Source organism: Rhagoletis pomonella, unplaced genomic scaffold (assembly GCF_013731165.1).
Source record: "Rhagoletis pomonella isolate Grant_MI unplaced genomic scaffold, Rhpom_1.0 Rhpom_scaffold_00001, whole genome shotgun sequence".
Lineage (NCBI taxonomy): Eukaryota > Metazoa > Arthropoda > Insecta > Diptera > Tephritidae > Rhagoletis > Rhagoletis pomonella.
This window is the reverse complement of record NW_023458555.1, coordinates 19,065,032-19,083,402: the sequence shown is the minus strand read 5'-3', so window position 1 is coordinate 19,083,402 and position 18,371 is coordinate 19,065,032. Positions and strand designations below refer to the sequence as shown.

General features: G+C 32.0%; 2 protein-coding genes across 16 annotated transcripts in view; both read left to right on the top strand.

Moving 5' to 3' along the window:
• Window positions 1-7,670, top strand: part of LOC118740622 (signal peptide peptidase-like 3) — a 13,839-nt gene extending 6,169 nt beyond the window's left edge. For both annotated transcript variants that reach the window (XM_036472226.1, XM_036472234.1), the window contains 6 exons: window positions 5,000-5,885; window positions 5,960-6,082; window positions 6,238-6,429; window positions 6,502-6,955; window positions 7,144-7,264; window positions 7,549-7,670. In XM_036472226.1, coding sequence (XP_036328119.1) covers window positions 5,597-5,885; window positions 5,960-6,082; window positions 6,238-6,429; window positions 6,502-6,955; window positions 7,144-7,264; window positions 7,549-7,617 — 1,248 coding nt within the window. In that variant the 5' untranslated portion in view covers window positions 5,000-5,596 and the 3' untranslated portion in view covers window positions 7,618-7,670. The remainder of the gene's footprint in view (window positions 1-4,999; window positions 5,886-5,959; window positions 6,083-6,237; window positions 6,430-6,501; window positions 6,956-7,143; window positions 7,265-7,548) is intronic.
• Window positions 1-18,371, top strand: part of LOC118740511 (SH2B adapter protein 1) — a 35,484-nt gene that overhangs the window by 11,708 nt on the left and 5,405 nt on the right. For 7 of the 14 annotated variants that reach the window (XM_036472149.1, XM_036472122.1, XM_036472113.1 and 4 more), the window contains exon 1: window positions 14,676-14,975. The exons of 2 other annotated variants lie outside the window; for them this stretch is intronic. The gene's annotated coding sequence lies outside the window, so the exon portion shown is untranslated. 5 more of the 14 variants (XM_036472125.1, XM_036472083.1, XM_036472091.1 and 2 more) reach the window with 4 other exon arrangements.

The following is an 18,371-nucleotide window of genomic DNA, read 5'->3' as shown; positions in this document are numbered from 1 at the left end:
CATAAAGGTGACGATATGAAATTTTTTATTTGTTTTTAATAAATTTCAATTTCGCTAACGTTGCTGTAGCAGTCACAATGGCCCAGTGAGCAGAACACTAGCGTGTCATTCGTGAGATCCGTGTTCAATCCTCGTTCAAGGATTTTTTTTATAATATTTTTTGTTTCCTTTAATATTTAACATATATTGTTTTAAAAATAAATATTTTTTTAATTTCGCTTAAAGTTTTGAAACGTTCTTCATTCATATGTTTCTTTTTCTAATTTAATTTACTCAAATGTTAAGTTTTTATTGTTTAAAAATATATATTTTTTTTTTAATTTCGTTTATTTTTTAGAAAACTTATTGCTAAAAGATAAACAGAATAACGCTAAGTCCACCGCTTTGGCAGATCTTTCAATTAAGCTTTCGAAATACATAAAAGAGCTTTCAAGATAGAAAGACTTTTGTCTTTCGAAAGACTGTTTTGAGTTGAAAGACAAATGCCAGAATTGGCCTGTTAGCGGTATTGTTAGTTTTTTAGCAAACAGTTTCTAAAAATTAAATGAAATTAAAAAGAAAATATATTTGCATTTTGAAAACAATAAAATCTTAAAATTTAAGGAACGTTACGTTAATTAAAAAGGCTAAAAATTAAAAAAGTATGTATCTAAAAATGAAACAAGAAAAAAGTAGTAAATAAAAAAACGCTCAAAATTTTTATGTGATCAAAATTTTTGTCTTTAACGTTTCTTATTTCACTTTTCTGTGTGAACTTGATGTCTTATAATAAAACAATGAACCACGAATACAAATAAAGCAAAAACTACAACAAAAATGTTTGCTTTATTATAAAATAATACGAACTTTTATATATGAAAAGGAGCTTTTAGTGTGGTCCATATTAAGGATTAGTTATTAAAAAAGAGAAGAAGCCAAGTAGAGGTTCAATTCACTCACGTTTTATCTTAGTATAGTTCCTTTTATATAGAAGAAAAGGCCTAGCACCGTCATCCCAAAAACAAAAAAAAAAAAATTAAAAAACACCGCGATCTCCTAGCGTCCAGAAATTTCCACTTTTTCCTACTTAAATTTAATACGCTATAAAACTGCATACCTAGAATTTTTCTAAAAATTTTGAACAAAAAGTTTTAAAACTTTTGGGGTAACTGTTAAAATTTGTTGAAATTTATAATTTTTTGTACGAAGTTTGAAATGTGGATTTATGTGGTTCTGGTTATGTAATGTGCTAGACTTTTATAAAAAAAACTATGAACATTAAATAAATAAAAGAAAAAACCAAAACTGTTCAAAATGTCACTTACCTAATCAGCTGACCACAAGGGTATATAGATAATGGGCGAGTCCGCGCTTCCGCCCTTCTCCCCTGCGTCCCGCCCTGTAAACCGACCTCTGGCAACTGTACATGCTTGACTGTTAAATTGTTCTTATTTAACTATGTGGAAACGAAAATGCAATTGTGGTAAACATTGACAATAAAGTTCTAACATTATGTAACAAACCTGAAACACAACTTCAACTTCTGTAATTAAATATAACAAATTTTAATTTTTTTTTGTCACGGGTGGTACAAGACCAATACTGCTTAATAATAACTCATAATATAGATAAAGCACTCACACAATCTAATATATGTATAATACAACTTTATTAAACGCAGATGAGTTCTACTACATATTTTTTCTTGAATTAAGAATCGCAAATTATTTGACAGTTATTTGACAGTTCTTTCAACACAATCCAGTTTAAACCTACTAAAAATATGCACTTATAGCTTCATTTTAAAACGTAAAAAAGGCAATAAAAACGCATTTAAAGCTTTAATTTGTTATTTTCTGGTTGATTCAACATTTGTACCCATGTCTTATCCACACATTTGTTAGTTTTATAAAGAAAACATTTTGTGCTCTGAGGTTCAGTTTCACATGGAAACTCCCTTAAATAAAAATACAATTTTATTCATAGTTTTTCTGACGAATAATTTTTTATTCTTCTCAAATAGCAAAACTTACAGATTTCTGCTTGAACGAAAATTCGCTGGAATTTACAAGTTTCACAGCCAACTCTGCTGTCCACGGTTGCATTTTTATAGAATTTTTAAATTCCTTCGATTGGACAAAAAAGCAACTTTTATAGTGTTTTTGTAAGAGAGGGAGGGACGTAGTCTTCGGCTTTAAAAAGGAGTGAAAAACTCCTACCGGAGTGAAAACGGCAACGCTGCCGAGTGCCTTTCAAAATATTCAAATTAATGAATGAATTGCGTAAACGGTACTTGTTTGTTATACACGCGTGAGATCCTATTTAATAATAACCTCCGGTTATGTGGTAATATTTTTTATTCAGTTTACAACAATAAAATACGCTGCAGAAAAATAATTTTTATCCAAATAACCGGTAAACCAGGCAGGTGTGAACAACCTCATTATCTAAAGAACTTTTGGTTCCCGCATCCTGCAAATTGGTTGGGATTGAGTATAATCACTGAACTTCCAACTGCATGCCCGGAAAAACTACTATATATACGTTTTGTCGTCCCCATGAAAACTTTGTGTATGTACGCAATCCGAAAGAAACAGATTTTGTATTTGGCCAAGCATTGTCACTTCATTAATATTATCCAAAATGGATTGGGGTAATTTTATTATACATACAAACATGTTATAACAACCATACCATTTGTTATCTTATCATACATGTTTTTGTAGGGGTTTGATTTTTTTGTATGGGTTTGATTTTTTTAAACCCAATAAAAAGGAAGTTCTGCAATGTGATTAACCTCACAAGGTGCCATTTGTGCAGTAAATACATATCGGCTATCCGTGTCGATATGTGAATCAGCTTTTGAACTCGTCATTGAAAATACGTTTGATTACTAGTTGCATACTTTGAATATTGACTCACAATTACAAACATATGTACATGCTTAAGGCTCAGAAGTGTACGGGAACGCAAAAACATCAGCCAGTTTCTTTACATGCCATTGGTACAACACTGATTTGGCTGAAAGATCACTAAATAATTATTAAAATCTATAAAATTAAGAATAATTACGTGCATATTCAAATATTTCGTTATTTACTTCCATTTGTTTTTAACAAATGTAAGGTCCTTTGCTTTCATCGCGTTCTGTTTTTGTTTTGTGCATTTTATTGTTGTGAATTTACAAATGCAACGAATATGCAAATCCAAGAGCATATGCACAAGATCCTGAACAACCCTAATATAAACATTAAGTTTGTTCATGTAAAAATGATCCAGTAACTTACCAGCAACTCTACTGTAACTTAATTTCTGTGAATTCGCTGTCATAGAAAAAATATCCAAAAAGTACGTGAACGCAAAAGCAGTAACAATTTGCAAGCTTCATGAACAGTTGGTAAATTTGTGGTTTACTCGTGGCAATTTTCTAACGAAACAATATTTTATGTCTTATTTTATATTTAAATGGGTTTATTTTATCAATTTCCACTATAACAGCCGGTTTCACCAGCAATTTAAATGGAAAATGATTTTTTATTTTCTGTCCGTTATTTCCGTATAAAATTCAAAAAATTGAAATTTTTCACTTAAATTGCTTTCGTGAAAACGGCAGTCAAAACCCCATAAATAGTTTTCTTGTTAGTAGGTACGTTCGTTTAAAATCTCCAATAAAAAATTTTCAATAGCAAAATTCCAGCGAAATGTCATCTTTATTCCACAAGAAAAAAAATATACAAAATAGTACACGAACAGAAAATCATCATCATCGATCAGCTGTTTTCTCGAATGCAAGTTCTTACTGGCAAAAAATTTTACAGTAAAAATTTGCAACTCCACTCCTAGAGAACTGTAATTTTGCTCTCTCAATTTCCCCTACTTTGCAAGTTGTTTGGATACATGAACACCAAAACCAGAAAGTTTTTGATAATTTTTGAAAACTTTTGATTTAATGAACACTCTTATTAGTTATGTTTGTTTACAAATTATCCAGTAACTTGCCAGCAACTCTCCAGTAACTTTGTTTCTAAGAATTCGCTCTCATAGAAAAAATTTGCAAAAAAGTACACGAACGCTATTCCAGTAATAATTTGCAAGTTTCATGAACAACGGATTTGGTTGTTTATTCGCAGCAAATTCCTAATAAAACAATATATTTTATATTTAAATAGGTTTATTTTGTGAAATTCAACAATAAAAACCCACAAACAGTTTCCTTATTAGTTTAAATTTCATCCAGCAACATGCGATCAGCTGTTTTTCGTACTGGCAAATTCTTACAAGTAAAAATTTATCCAGTAAAATCCAGTAAAAACTTGCAACTTCAACTGTCATTTTTCGCTCTTTTAATTTCCCCTTCTTTGTAAGTTTTTGCGTACAAAAACGCCATAAACATGAAAACTCGTAAAAACATTTACTGCATTTTACTGGAAATGAGTAAACAAACGCAACTATTGTTTCGCTGTTGTTTCGTTCTCAGCAGGTCATAACAACAACAATGACAATTGTCACCATTAGAGCGCTTAAAATAAATTTGCGGCATAGTATTAGGCGCAGCAGTAAAGAAAATAGTCAACCGTTGAGTTTTGTCATCGACGTGGGAATAGGGCACCGTCAGAAGCATTAACAATTAAAAGGAATCTATAGAAATAATCAAATTAAGTGTGAACATACTACGAAACTAAGTAATTTTCGCTGCAATAGGAACATACATATATACATTTGTAGTTTTGTCTGAATTTTTGTGGGTCGATGTTGTAAAAGGGAAAATAAAAATTATTTGACATACGTTAAGCTGTTAAGCTATGGAGTTAAGACACAAAAGATAGGCATGAGATATTTGGAGCTATTGTCAAATCGGTCTTAATATTTTTACCGAAATATTTTGGCGGATGTCTTAAAATATCGTAAATTTTTTTATTCAAGTGTAAAAACCGCGACGTTTTTCGTGATCCACCCTAATGTACTCATAGATTATCAAATTAAAATGAATTTAAATCATTTTTACTTTTTTTTCTTTTAGCAAATGTCTGAAATTTACGTTGGACAAACAAAACGACCAACGTTTTTTTTTCAAGCTATCAAAATAAACGCGAGCGCTGCATTCATCAGATTGTTAAAAAAAAAATCCCAAATTTAGCCGCTTAAGATCTATCGGCTGAGTTGCTGCCTGCCGTGCTGATAAGACAATCAGCGATAAAGCGCTGCTGTCTCTGCCACTGCCGTTTGCTATTTGCTGCTTGCTAACATGTTGCTGCAGCTTTGTTGATTTAACAGGTATATAAAGCTATGTACGTTAACTACCTATAAACGCGCCAAAACAACGGCTGGGCTACATAGTAAACTGACGGCAGGCAGTAGACGCTCACAAAAAAACAAGCGAACACCGCGCAGACATAAACGAAAGTAAAATTTTAAATGTCACCAGCTTGATAAGAAAAGTAGTTCATTTATATTGATTTTGGAATTTAGTCTCTGTTGTGGGTAATCGCAGCACGTTATCTTCGTAGACGGTGTGTTATTGTGTGCGTGTGTTTCGTAGTAAGACGGTAGCGCGCATGCGCTCCACGCACCTTAACAAACGACTACACACACAAACTGTTATCAATTACAACGCGCAATGTCACACGGCATAGTGAGCGGCGGAGCAGGAGCAGCAGCAGCAGCAGTCGTCGATAGCAGTAGCCTAAACGCACAATCCGCCACCACAGAATATCGCGAAGTACACTGGACGTCGAATGTCATGGACTCCTCACGCGTATCCACATGTCTCATTTCAATGCTGTTAATCGTTTATGGCAGCTTTCGTAGTCTGAATATAGAACAGGAGGCACGTGAACGCGAACAAAAGAAACGTAATGAATCAATGATGAATCTGATAACTGGAGAACCGGTGGAGCAGGAGACAAGTGAGAAAACGAACATTTTATTAAATGTAATATTATTTATTGACATCTTATTTTGTTACTCTTCCTTATCGTAGACAAATTTGCGACGCTGGATACAATGCATGCATTGTGCTTGCCGTTAGGTGCTTCCGTATCGCTGCTAGTTATGTTCTTCTTCTTCGATTCCATGCAATTACTTTTCGCCGTTTGCACAGCAAGTGAGTAACATGCACAATTTTGTTTTATACGTACGTACGTATGTATGGTTATACATATGCATTTGTACATGCAAACATACGTGCATATTGCATACCTTTATGTATGCTCAAATTACTCAAATATTATACTCCAAAAAATTGCGTTTATTTTGCAGTTATTGCCACGGTAGCTTTAGCTTTCCTTCTGTTGCCCATGTGCCAGTACATCATACGGCCATGCACCGACGGTAATCGCATATCGTTCGGCATATGTGGCCGTTTTACCGCAGCTGAGCTCTTTAGTTTTGCACTCTCTGTGTCAATTGTATGTGTTTGGGTACTCACCGGTCATTGGCTGCTAATGGATGGTAACAAGCATTGTATTATTTTTTACTCCAACAAATAGTACATAACAATTTTATTTTTTCTATCATTTCCAGCGATGGGTATGGGCTTATGCGTAGCGTTCATTGCTTTCGTACGCTTGCCAAGCCTCAAGGTGTCTACTCTCTTGCTAACCGGGCTGCTGATCTACGATGTATTTTGGGTATTCTTTTCATCGTATATCTTTAGCACGAACGTAATGGTTAAGGTGGCCACCAGGCCCGCCGATAATCCGGTGGGTATTGTGGCGCGAAAACTGAATTTAGGGGGCATAGTGAAGGAACCACCGAAACTTAACTTGCCAGGAAAACTGGTTTTTCCAAGCATACACAACAGTGGGCATTTTTCCATGCTAGGTTTAGGCGATATTGTGATGCCGGGGTTGCTGTTGTGTTTTGTATTGCGTTATGATGCTTATAAGAAATCGCAAGGCATTACCACAGATCCGACGTTACAGCCACCGAAAGGAGTCGGCTCGAGGCTCACATACTTTCACTGTTCCTTGTTGGGGTGAGTGTGACAACAATGAAATAGATTATAACATTACTTTTATTATGTGTAGATACATAAAGAGGCTTCAGATTTGTGATTTTGGCTTTTTGTTAAAAAATCTGTGTCAATTCTCTATGTAATAACGAATCTAAATTTATGTATTGTACTTTTATTGTGTATGTAATTATTATCTTTTTAATTGTTAGCTACTTCCTTGGCCTACTCACCGCTACCGTAAGCTCGGAAATTTTCAAAGCAGCACAACCGGCATTACTGTACCTGGTGCCGTTTACGTTACTGCCTCTACTGACCATGGCTTATCTCAAGGTAATAATACTTTAATTTCATACAGTAATACATACCATCGCCCGTATGCCAGAAGCATGAATGTGCAAATTTATCAGTTTTGAGTTATTGGGTTGACTTGATTAACCTTTGTTATACCAAAAACCCAGAAATCTCTGTGAGGGGGTTTTAACATGTCAATCTTTCTCTTTTAATTTAACTGCAGAGGTTTTTATTTTATTTTTTATTATTAACTAATTTGATTAAAAAAAATGTATTTATTGTTTATAGAACTTTATAGCTATATAAAAATAAAATTATTATAGGGTGACTTGCGGCGCATGTGGAGTGAGCCGTTTATAACACAACAACCATCAAAGCAACTGGAAGTCTGAGTGCTATTCGACACTACTTTCTTTGGATTACGTTTAACGAGTGAACGTTTATACTAGGAATCAAATATTTAAGTTTCGTGGTTTAAGTAGAATGTCAAACTTTAGACCGACTTAGTGTGTGCTTGAAGGAGGGGGTTGTGAATTGAATATTCATACATACTGGTAATTGTAGGATCGTGAAAGATAGAAAAGTACTCATTTTATTATTTCATTTTTACAAACGCTTTACAAGGGTGATTTTTAAGAACTTTTTGTTTTTAATTTTCATTCTACTAAGAGTTATTAACGTTGAACTGTAACACGCTCAGATATCGAAATGAGATCCAATAATAATAAGGTATTTGTATGTGCTCCAATACATACATAGATACATAAATACATGTACTAAATAGAAAGCAAGCCAAAATTTAGCACACGTGGCAAATACATATTACAGTAATATGCACGCATAATTAAAAACATACATATTTGCATAAGCTCACGTACATCATCTAACATAAATATACATACATCAGACATGCAAGTACATGAATTAGAAAAAAAATACGAATATATACACATAAGCATACATACATACATGCATGTTACATACATGAGTATCCATTAACTTTTCACTAGATATAACTGTCATCGAAGAGTATAAGTTTTGTTAAGTTAAATACCTAGAACTGAATTTTTTTTTTACCCTGCTTTAAGCAAAATAAATAGCAACTACAAATATATGAGCAACAAAAAATTTGACAAAAAATAAGCCTTTTATTTAATTTGCGCGTTGAAAATGAAAGGTTGAACTAAATTGCCGTCACTGCAGCAGAAGGATTGCAAGTCGTTTGCCCGCAAACATTTAATTCCACTTCAATTGGATTAATGTCAATTAATAGCACTACATGATTCGAACGCCCATCGCCAATGCATTGCAAAATTGCAGCTAAAGCGCGAGCGCGAGCCCTCGCGAGCTATTTGTGTTTTTCACTAGCCCGAGATCGTCCGGAAAACTGTCCCAACTGCGAGAAGAAGAAGGAAAAGAAATACGCGAAAATTATGATTTAGAGATAAATGTTCGTTTAAAAAGTCAAATTGAAAGTATCATTGGAATCCTTACTTTGAAAACTACTAAAAGAAACATTTGCGCGATTCTTAAATTACTGAAATTTAATAGCCCAACATTTATGTATGTAGATTCAAAGTTTCGTTGTCAGAGATTTATTACATCAAACCTTGGCTGTTGCTGTGACGAGCTCTAATTCTCTTTCTTTTTGGGCTGCAAATTTTTCGCTAATTTTAATTTATTACTTTAAGAAATTTATATTGAAAAAATATAAATTTTAAAAAGTATTTTATAGTATTAATTATATAAGAGTTATTTGCTTAAATACAGATTTAAGTTATACATACTTAATTCCTTTCACGAATTAAAGAAATATATATTTTTTATAACATTAAGAAACATTATTCTTAAATCTCTAAATGCACTAATTTCTAATACTTTTTATTATATTACCAAATACAGATATTCAATAACCAGCTTATTCCAGTGCTCAAAATGTTCATCTTAAATTTACATACAGTTACTCACAATACTGATCATGTTGTTATGGTTAAGCAATAAAATTCTAAATATGTATTAAAGTGCGTTTCCATGAGCCCCAAATTTCGTAATTTGGGCACCATTATCAATTTCAGCTTAAAATTGTGATATGTTTCTCAATTTGGCCTTAGAAAAAAAGTCAGCTAAAATTGAGTTTGTCTCAATTTGGGCGAAATCGAAAAAAATAAATAAATTTTTTCGTAGCGGCTTGGAAGTTTTTTAACTTTGAATGATTTATACGTCAAAAAAATTATTTATTTAAGGTGTTTGCATCTGTAAATGTGACTTTTTCAATACATATGTAATTGCGTATGCCCGTCAATTTCACAGTCTTTATTTAACTATTTAAAAATACGTTCTATGAAAACGAAATAAACTAAACTCAGATGATTCTATCTGTGCGTCAGATGGAAATAGAAACATTTCTATTTCGTATGTACGTGCATATGCTTTGTACAGAAACAAATCGAATTTGCCTTTACACGATATGTTGACATTTCCGTATGTAAAAAGTGGCATTTACACATGCAAATACATATCGTGTAAACACACCTTAAGTAAACAACTGTGATCGAAATTGGTTTTGAAATTGAAATTTGTCGTGTGAATATTTGCAATTTCAAATTGAAATTGAAAATCGAAATTGCCCAATTTGAAGCTCGTGCAAACGTACTTTAATATTCATGCAATAACAACTGCACATTGCCGTTGGGGCCAACACAAAGAAATTTCCAATCCCAATACGAAATCGTGTGAGCTTTGTGAGTGACTGTATGATTATGTAAACCTTCTGTAGATATCATAACCCAAAAAAAAAACAAAACTAAATGTATTAATTTTTCCTATGTGAGTATATGTACACATCACACGTTTAATAATATACAGAATTAATTCAGAATTTAAATTTTGTGGGAAAACGCAATCAAAGTTTGATCAATTCATACAGTTGGTATACCAAAAGACAGATAGAAAGACACATATCTTCGCCATTTTTGGGAAGTTTAGTCATCCGTTAGGGTACGTTCACACAGAAAGCAGAGCCGAGCCAAACGAAGCCGTTCCGAGCGGAGTGAAGTTTTCAAATTGCTGTAGCTATATGAAAGTGTTCATACAGAAAGCTTTTTTAGAAGCGTTTTGGAGCTGAAAGCAAAGCAGTTTTTGATTTTGAATTTTCTATTTAATTTTTCAGCCGCATAACGCTTCTGCAAACAAGATGTCGAAATACTCAAATAAAAACTTATTTTACAATTAATCTTTTGAATAAAATTGAGCAAATATTTCTGCCGCTTTTCATTGACGGGTATTTTGTGGTATCTTTGCAGCCGAGTCCGTGAGAACAGCTCCGCTTTGCTTCGTTCAGTGTGAATACCAGCACTTCGCTTTGTTCGGCTTGTCCGTTTGGCTTTCTGTGTGAACGCACCCTTAGGCTGAACGTATTCTCCTCATCAAGCTTATTAATTGTTTTATGAAATCTCCAAAAACGAAAATTTTGAATTACATCTCTAAATTATGAAACGTGCGATATGTATGTAAATTCAAAACTTTAAAGCTGTTTTTCTCGAGTTTTTGACTTTTTGGATTATGACACTTGCAGCAAAAGTGCGATATGTACATACAATGGCGGTTAGAAGTGGAGGAATGGTGTTTCGTATTTAATATTTACAATGTTTTTCAAGCTATAATTTTTTGATAGAAATATGGTGCTTGCTTTAACAAAAACCATAAAAATCTTACTTTCAAACTTTATACAGAACTTAGAAAAACCCGCAAATTTTTATCTATATTTAGAGCTTTTCAACCAGATTTTTTTTTTATATATAATTTTTTTGGGTATGCAGTTAACAGGATTATAAAATTTTAGTAAAATTAGTGCAAGTTTTGAGCGGATAAAAATCGCATTGATTTTTAATGATTTTTTTTTTGTAGAAGGCGTTTTGAACTTTTTTCCATATAAACGTGAATTTTTTATTGAAGAATATGCTCAAGAACTTTTGCGAATAAAATAAAAAAAGTCAACGCCAGTTTTCCTAAATTTCGCTTTTCATATGAAAAAAAAAACCGAAAAAGCTCTCAGCAAAAAAAAAAATTTTTAATCAATGCGATTTTTTAGCCGCTCAAAAATTGCACTAAATTTACTAAAATTTTATAAGCCTGTTAACTGCATGCTCAAAAAAATTCTGGTTAAAAAGCTCGAAATTTAGAAAAAAATTTATGGAATTTTTCTAAATTCTGTATAAAATTTAAAGCATGAAAGCCTGAAAAAAATTTTAGTAAATTAAAAACGAACACCATTCATCCATTTTTGACCGCCACTGTATGTATTTGAAATAAATTTTTGCCATTCAAATTTTGTTCAATAACTAATATAATATAAGTTTTGAAAAATATAACAGCGTTAGATGCGTACTGAAAAGCAACAAATGCACACATAAAATTTTACTCACAAAATTATTCTGCTAACAAATGTGTTCATTTTGTTTTCATGTACATATGTATGTACTATTATTTTTTTTTCTTTTGGTTTATAATCTCGTGACACGACAGAAATTTAAACATAAATAAACAATACACAGTATATTAAACAGAAAATAGTGAACAAAAATCAAATTTAACTAAAAACAGATGCATTTCTTATAAACAATAAGCAAATCATTGACAAACAAAGTGAAAAAATCTGTCAATATAATATTTTTTTTATGATCTCTTTAAGAACCCATCGAAATTTTCATTCTCACAATTGAAATTTCGCGAATACAAATGCATAACCCGGTATCGATACAGTGATGGCTAGTATAATGATGTGTAAAATTAATATCCAGAGCAGATTCAAGGGAAAAATAGCTTTCGAGCAATTAATTTGAATGAGAGCGCGAAAGTTATCGGCTACTAAATTGTCCTTTACTGCTTTTTTTCATTCAACTTCGGATTTATAAATCTTCACAATTAATAAGTTAGTTAGGTTTATATGTACGTAAGATACGCAAATACAGTTTCTGGAATTGGCAATCAAAGTGAGTGAGTGCATGGTTTGTTTTGTTAAGTATTTGCAATGTTTTTCAAGTTGAAACTTTTTTTTAAATATAGTTTTTTTATAAAAATATGGTTCTTTGTTTAAACGAGACCACATAAGTTAAACATTCAAACTTTATACAGAACGGAGCAGAATTAAACAAATTTTCATCATTTTGAGCTTTTTAATCTGAATTTTCAGGAAAATGTTGGGTACGCAGATAGATTGGATATATAATTCTAGTGAAAGCTTTAAGCGGCTAAAAAACCGCATTGATTTCTAATGAATTGTTTTCCGACGGATTTTGCGGTTTTGTGAATATAACAAGTGCGTTAATTTATTTTTTTTTTTAATTTTGTTTGCAAACGGTCTTGTGCATTTTATTCTACAAGAAACTTCGTTTTATATGGTAATAAGTGCAAAAAGCCGTCAGCAATAAAAAATCATTAAACATCAACGCTAGTACTCAATATTTTTGTGAAAATTCAGATTAAAAAGTTCAAAATTTAGATGAAAATTTGTTTAATTTTTCTACGTTCTGTATTTAGTTTGAAAGTTTTCAGATTAAAGCATGAACCATTTTTTTTTTAAATTATAAACAAATTTTAACTTGAAAAACATAGCAAATATTGATTGCCAGTGTATATAATTTTTTTAGTTAAAAACAATTACTCATACCGATAAAAGAATCATACATAAATACTTTACATTATAAAAGAGTTAAGTAAAGGAACAAAACGGTAACTATTAAGTAAAGGCAATTTTTGAATAAACATATACGTTAAACTTTTAGTTAGGTTTTTTTTATTATTATTAGGTACTATTCTATTATAAACTTACAAATTTAAATTGAATTGTATAAGGTTTAGCAAAAACTCACATAAGAAAGCCTAATATACCATGTGAGGACAGATTTTTTATGTTACAACTATTTGAAATAATTTTAAAATATACATAAGTTAATTGTTTAACAATAAAAAAAACTATGAAATATATGACTTTTTTTATTCAGCAATTTTTGAGTATGAACGTGAACAAATTTGTTACATCAATAAATTTCTGAGGCTAATGAAAGGTACGTAAAATGAACATTTCTGTTATGACATAAAACAAATATCTGTCAAATCCTTAAATACGCTTTACACTCCTTACGTTTCTCTGACGCGATTCCTTCCTTAGCGCTCGCTCATTGCTGATTAGTCTAAAATCATTAAAAAGAGGAGGTCTGTAGCCGGATTCCAATATTCGCTATCGCTGATTTCGATCGCCAAAAATCGCCAAAATAATAGCAGGCGCGCCTAACGACATGCAACATCTAGTTAAATGTCCATCATACTGTCACACTTTGCATCTGTTACACTTCCATGTTGTAGACTTTTAGGCCCCTCCGCTTCGTCAGAATTCCCCTACTGTCCTTTCCTTAACTTTTGTGTTGGGCTTTATTCAAGGAACTGTTGAATGTCCTTACCTTTTGGAACGTATTCACTTTAATGTTCCGCAAAGATCCCTTCGGCTCTGCTATACATTTTATAGCAGTAATTGTAAAACAAATTTGAATTCACCTGGTTTACAACAAACACATCATTTTGACATTAATAAGTACCACGGCGAACATCTAAATTCGCCATCAACACCACCAACACCTTGTATAAATTCGCCTTGGTTAGCTATGAAGTGCCGTATTGAGGATAAGAAAGTGCCAAGATGTGCCAAATAGAAAAATAAAAGTGCCAAAAAAGGTGCCATTCTTTTTAATTCTTCCCATTTAGCATTAGAATTAGAAACTTATTCCAACAACCAAATTCCATATCGAAAGTGAGATAAAACAGTTGTGTAAACTATCGACATTGGAAAATTTTAGTTGAGAACAAGAAGTACACGCAAACGATGTATTGAAATGCTACTTATTTTCAGAAGTGCCATTTTGATGTGCCAAATTGAAAAATTAAGTGCCAATTGAGGTAAAATGGGGCCAAAAATGGTACCTTTTGCGCCAAATTGGCATCCCTGTGCCACCCGTGTCTTCTCTATATCTTGCAAAAAGACCGTCAGAAATGAAAAAACTTAAATTTTCAACTATTGCAGGATTATTGGTTATATTATGCTTCACACTGTCTAAAATTCCGGAAAAAGAAACGAGTTTTTAGTTATCGAAAGTCTTTCAGTAAATTGTGACAAATGGAAAGCAACAATCCGATTCTAATTAAAGTTATTAGTAAGAAAAAAGATTTGCTATAGGGTCAATTCACCTTCTAAATAATGAATTTACAGATAACCTATCAAATCTTGTATTGCTTTTGTTTTAATAACTACCTCTCATTTAACATGAAATGCACAAACGGCCCTTAAGTGTACACTGCCTTATATTTTTGACTAGTTTAATTGCTGCTGGCAACAGTGCGTCTTTCGTCTACTGTTGGCAAAGCAGTTTATATACGCAGAGTGTAGTTGGCAATTCGTGCTGCAATGGTCAAGTGAAAATTTTTTCTTCTCTTCGTAGCGTTTGTTAACTTTTCCTATTGTTTTTATGTTTAAATGCGTTTGCAAACAATCGTTTCAACAAAATAGTGCATTTGAATGAAACAAAATTCTATAAAAATTAAAAGAAAATTTGTAGAAAATACGAAAAAATCAAAGTGTGCAATTATTAGAGGCGTGAGGCAGCTAAGAAAATGCGCAAATTATAAGTGCAAAAGTGTTCCCAAAAATAGAAGAATTAAGATGTCCCGTGGATTTTGAAGAGCTCAAATAAACAAAAAGGTACAGCAACTGGTAAAGAATTCCACTTCTCATAATGAAATGGATGTACACATATTTTTTAATACACATGTCCGTTTGTGCTACATATGTGCACCCGAGCTTATAAAAACTGGTAGGATTACAAATTGGAAGTAAAAAAAATATATATATTTATGAGCTAGAATATTTACAGCAATTTCGTTTCAGTAAGCCGGATATTATATTAGCATCGAAGGACCTAGTTAGGCTATTTCTAAAAATATCTATCGGGATTTATGTAGTCCCTGCCCACATGGAAATGTATGTACATACACAATACACATTCAATACTTGTTTACTGTGCTACTAAACAGCTTCTATAAGAGCCCGATATATTATTAAAGTTGATGCGATTCAAGCCGGAATAAAAGGCGTACTCAAATAAGCAGCAATTAAAATCGTCATATGATAAAAAGTGCTATTGGAAACTAAACGCCGATTTTCCAAGCAATTTTAGCGGCAATTAGTTGAATCAAAAGCTGCCTGCACCCCAACTTCATTGCAAGCAATTATGTATTTGAAAGGCCGTTCACACCAGGTGATATTTGATTTCAAATAAAAGTTGCCTGTAAAATCTCCTCATGTAAACACCGTATAACGAAAACTGAAATATATTCAGCTTATTTGGTAATTTAATCGAATTGCGATGGGATTTTGCTTGCTTATTTGTAAACACATACACATTAGGGATGCCAATCCCGGGATCCCGGTGTTTTTTACGTCCCGGAAATCCCGGGATTTGCTTGCATTAATCCCGGGCTCCGGAAAATTTTGAAATATCGAATTGATAGTAAGAATGTGTTTATGAATTTTGAAGTATGATTTTTGTAAAATGCCGTTTTGACTGCAATTAACAAAAAGCTTGAAACTTTACTTTTAAATTGCAGTCTGAGCCGTTTTGGAAGAAGATTTCAATGAATTTACTCATAGCGTCGCTAATGTAAACGAAACGGAGAGTTTTAAGGAAAAGTTAGATAAAAGTTAGATTTTTACCTCCCTTTTATTAGCTCGGGATGTAACTATGTAATATTGATGCGCCTAAAAGATGCAGCGATTTCTATTCTCAAGTTACATACCTGACACAGTACGAATTGAAATTATAACAGCGAGGTTTTAGTTTTTTAAACTATAGTTTTATTTATATTAATCTACTCAAAACTTCTTCAAATCGAAAAACTTATAATTTGAACGACGTGCTGGTAAAAGAAGTTCAAATATTTTGTAATGGAGATAAAGGTCATTATGGATAATGTCTACCTTTTGACAATTCAACCTAAAAGTGTTAATGCTGAAATATGTTTTTCATAAGTAGGTTTTGTATGTAAAACGTGCAGGTAAAGCTTGGAAGACTCCGCTTTGAATGCTTTGCTGCTCTTACGAAAACATTTTAAGTGCAATAATAACAACACCGACAAAAAAAGGGGTGTGTGTTTTTAACCAGCTCAACTACCAACATGTATTTCGACCCGCTGAATCCGATTCTGAGATCCGTTTGACTCGTACTCCCTAAAAATGTCTAGTAAATTGCGAGAAAAAAATGGAAAAAAATTCTTCATTCGCCATTTCTTTATAGAGTAGAATAAACATGTTTAGATAAATTGTTTTTGTATATTTTTGTTTTAAGTTTTTTTTTTATTAATCGTCACTTTCAAAAGTACCTGGTATTTACATAATTATTTGTGATGTATACGTTCCTCAATCACATGGTTTTTTAAATACCATTAAAAAATCTTTTACTTTAATATTTGTCTGATTTAATGAATATCGCTAGCGTAGAGTTCAAAGTTGCTAAGTCCCAATTTAAAAATTTTGCAGGAGAGGAAAAAACTTGGTATATCCCGAAATCCCGGGATCCCAATTTTCCTGATATTTTGGCATCCCTAATACACATGTATGTACAGTGACGAACAAAAGTATTGGCACAGTGAATTTTTCGCTGTATATGCAAAGTTTTTTATTCTAATTTATTTTCGATGTTTTATAAAAATATGGTTCATTTTACACTAAAAAATATAAAAATAAAATCTCTAAACTGTGTGCAAAACTCAGGAAAATTCATAAAATTTGCACACTAATTTGCAACTTTTTATTCAGATTTTTTAGAAAAATTCTAGGTATGCAGTTTTATAGTCCTTTCAATTTTGGTATGACAAAATGCAAGTTAAAGTTGCTAGAAGAAAATCGTGTTGATATTTGGCAATATTTTTTGTTTTTTTTTCTCCATACAAAAAATTTGAATAAAAGATTATCGAAAATAAATTAGAATAAAAAACTTTGCATATATTGCGAAAAATTCACTGTGCCAATACATCTGTTCGGCACTGTATGTATGTATGTTTGTGTGTTTGCAAACAATTACAAATTGAAATTTTTGCAAATGTTATGAACAATTCTGTACATGCATATGCATGTATCAAAATACATATGTATATTTGCTCTTCGCTGATAAGAAAACAGTAAAAAAAACCCAGTGGTGAAAATGGGGGAATACAATAGCTGTCTGTTGACGTACGAGTTCGTAACAATTGTTAATAACCTATTGCAAGTCTCCTGAAGAGAAACACGAGTTCCTCGTTTGAAAAATGTTGTATTTCCAAAATTCTACAACATTTGTACGAAAGTGTTTTTTCATTCATATGAAATACATGAAAAACTTTGAGCGCATTGAGACATATAAATATTTTTTTATTTAAAAATAAAAAATGTGTTTATTTTTTTGGTATAGAACATTCCAAAATTCCGACTTTACTTGTGTTTTACCGTCCTAATTTATATGCAAGTACCCATCGCTCATTTACTTCAATAGTGTCACAGCTCAAAAAAGGAAAGCTCGAGAAAAACGGCTTTAAAATTTTTAGTTTACATAGGAGCCATTCTTTTTTAAGTCGGACGGATATCGTAAAAAAATTATATTATGTTTCTGATTCTCTTCAATTTTTTTTTGGGTTCTATACATGAAATAAGCTAACGCGTATTTGAGGACATTTTTTTCTTCGCAGATATGATCTGTCAAAGTTGGGATTTTTTCGTGATTCTGATTAATCATGTAATTCATCAAATTGTTACATCTCGGTTTCTGATCATCGTATATACGTCATTTCAAAGCTAATTTAGCTATCCTTTATAAAAAACATGGTTAAATAATTGGCGTGTTTAAGGAACTATTTAAAAAAAAAAATTTTTTATGACGGGATGGTCTATTTTGTGAAGGTCAACCATTTTTTGTAATTTATTTTGTAAAACTTGTGATGAGATATTTTTAGCAAGATGTTAAAAATCGGATCATTGAATTTTATTGCAGAATACATAACTAATATTTGAACGACAAGATTTTTCTTTAAGGCGACAAACCCCTAGAAACCAGGATTTTTTGAGGCA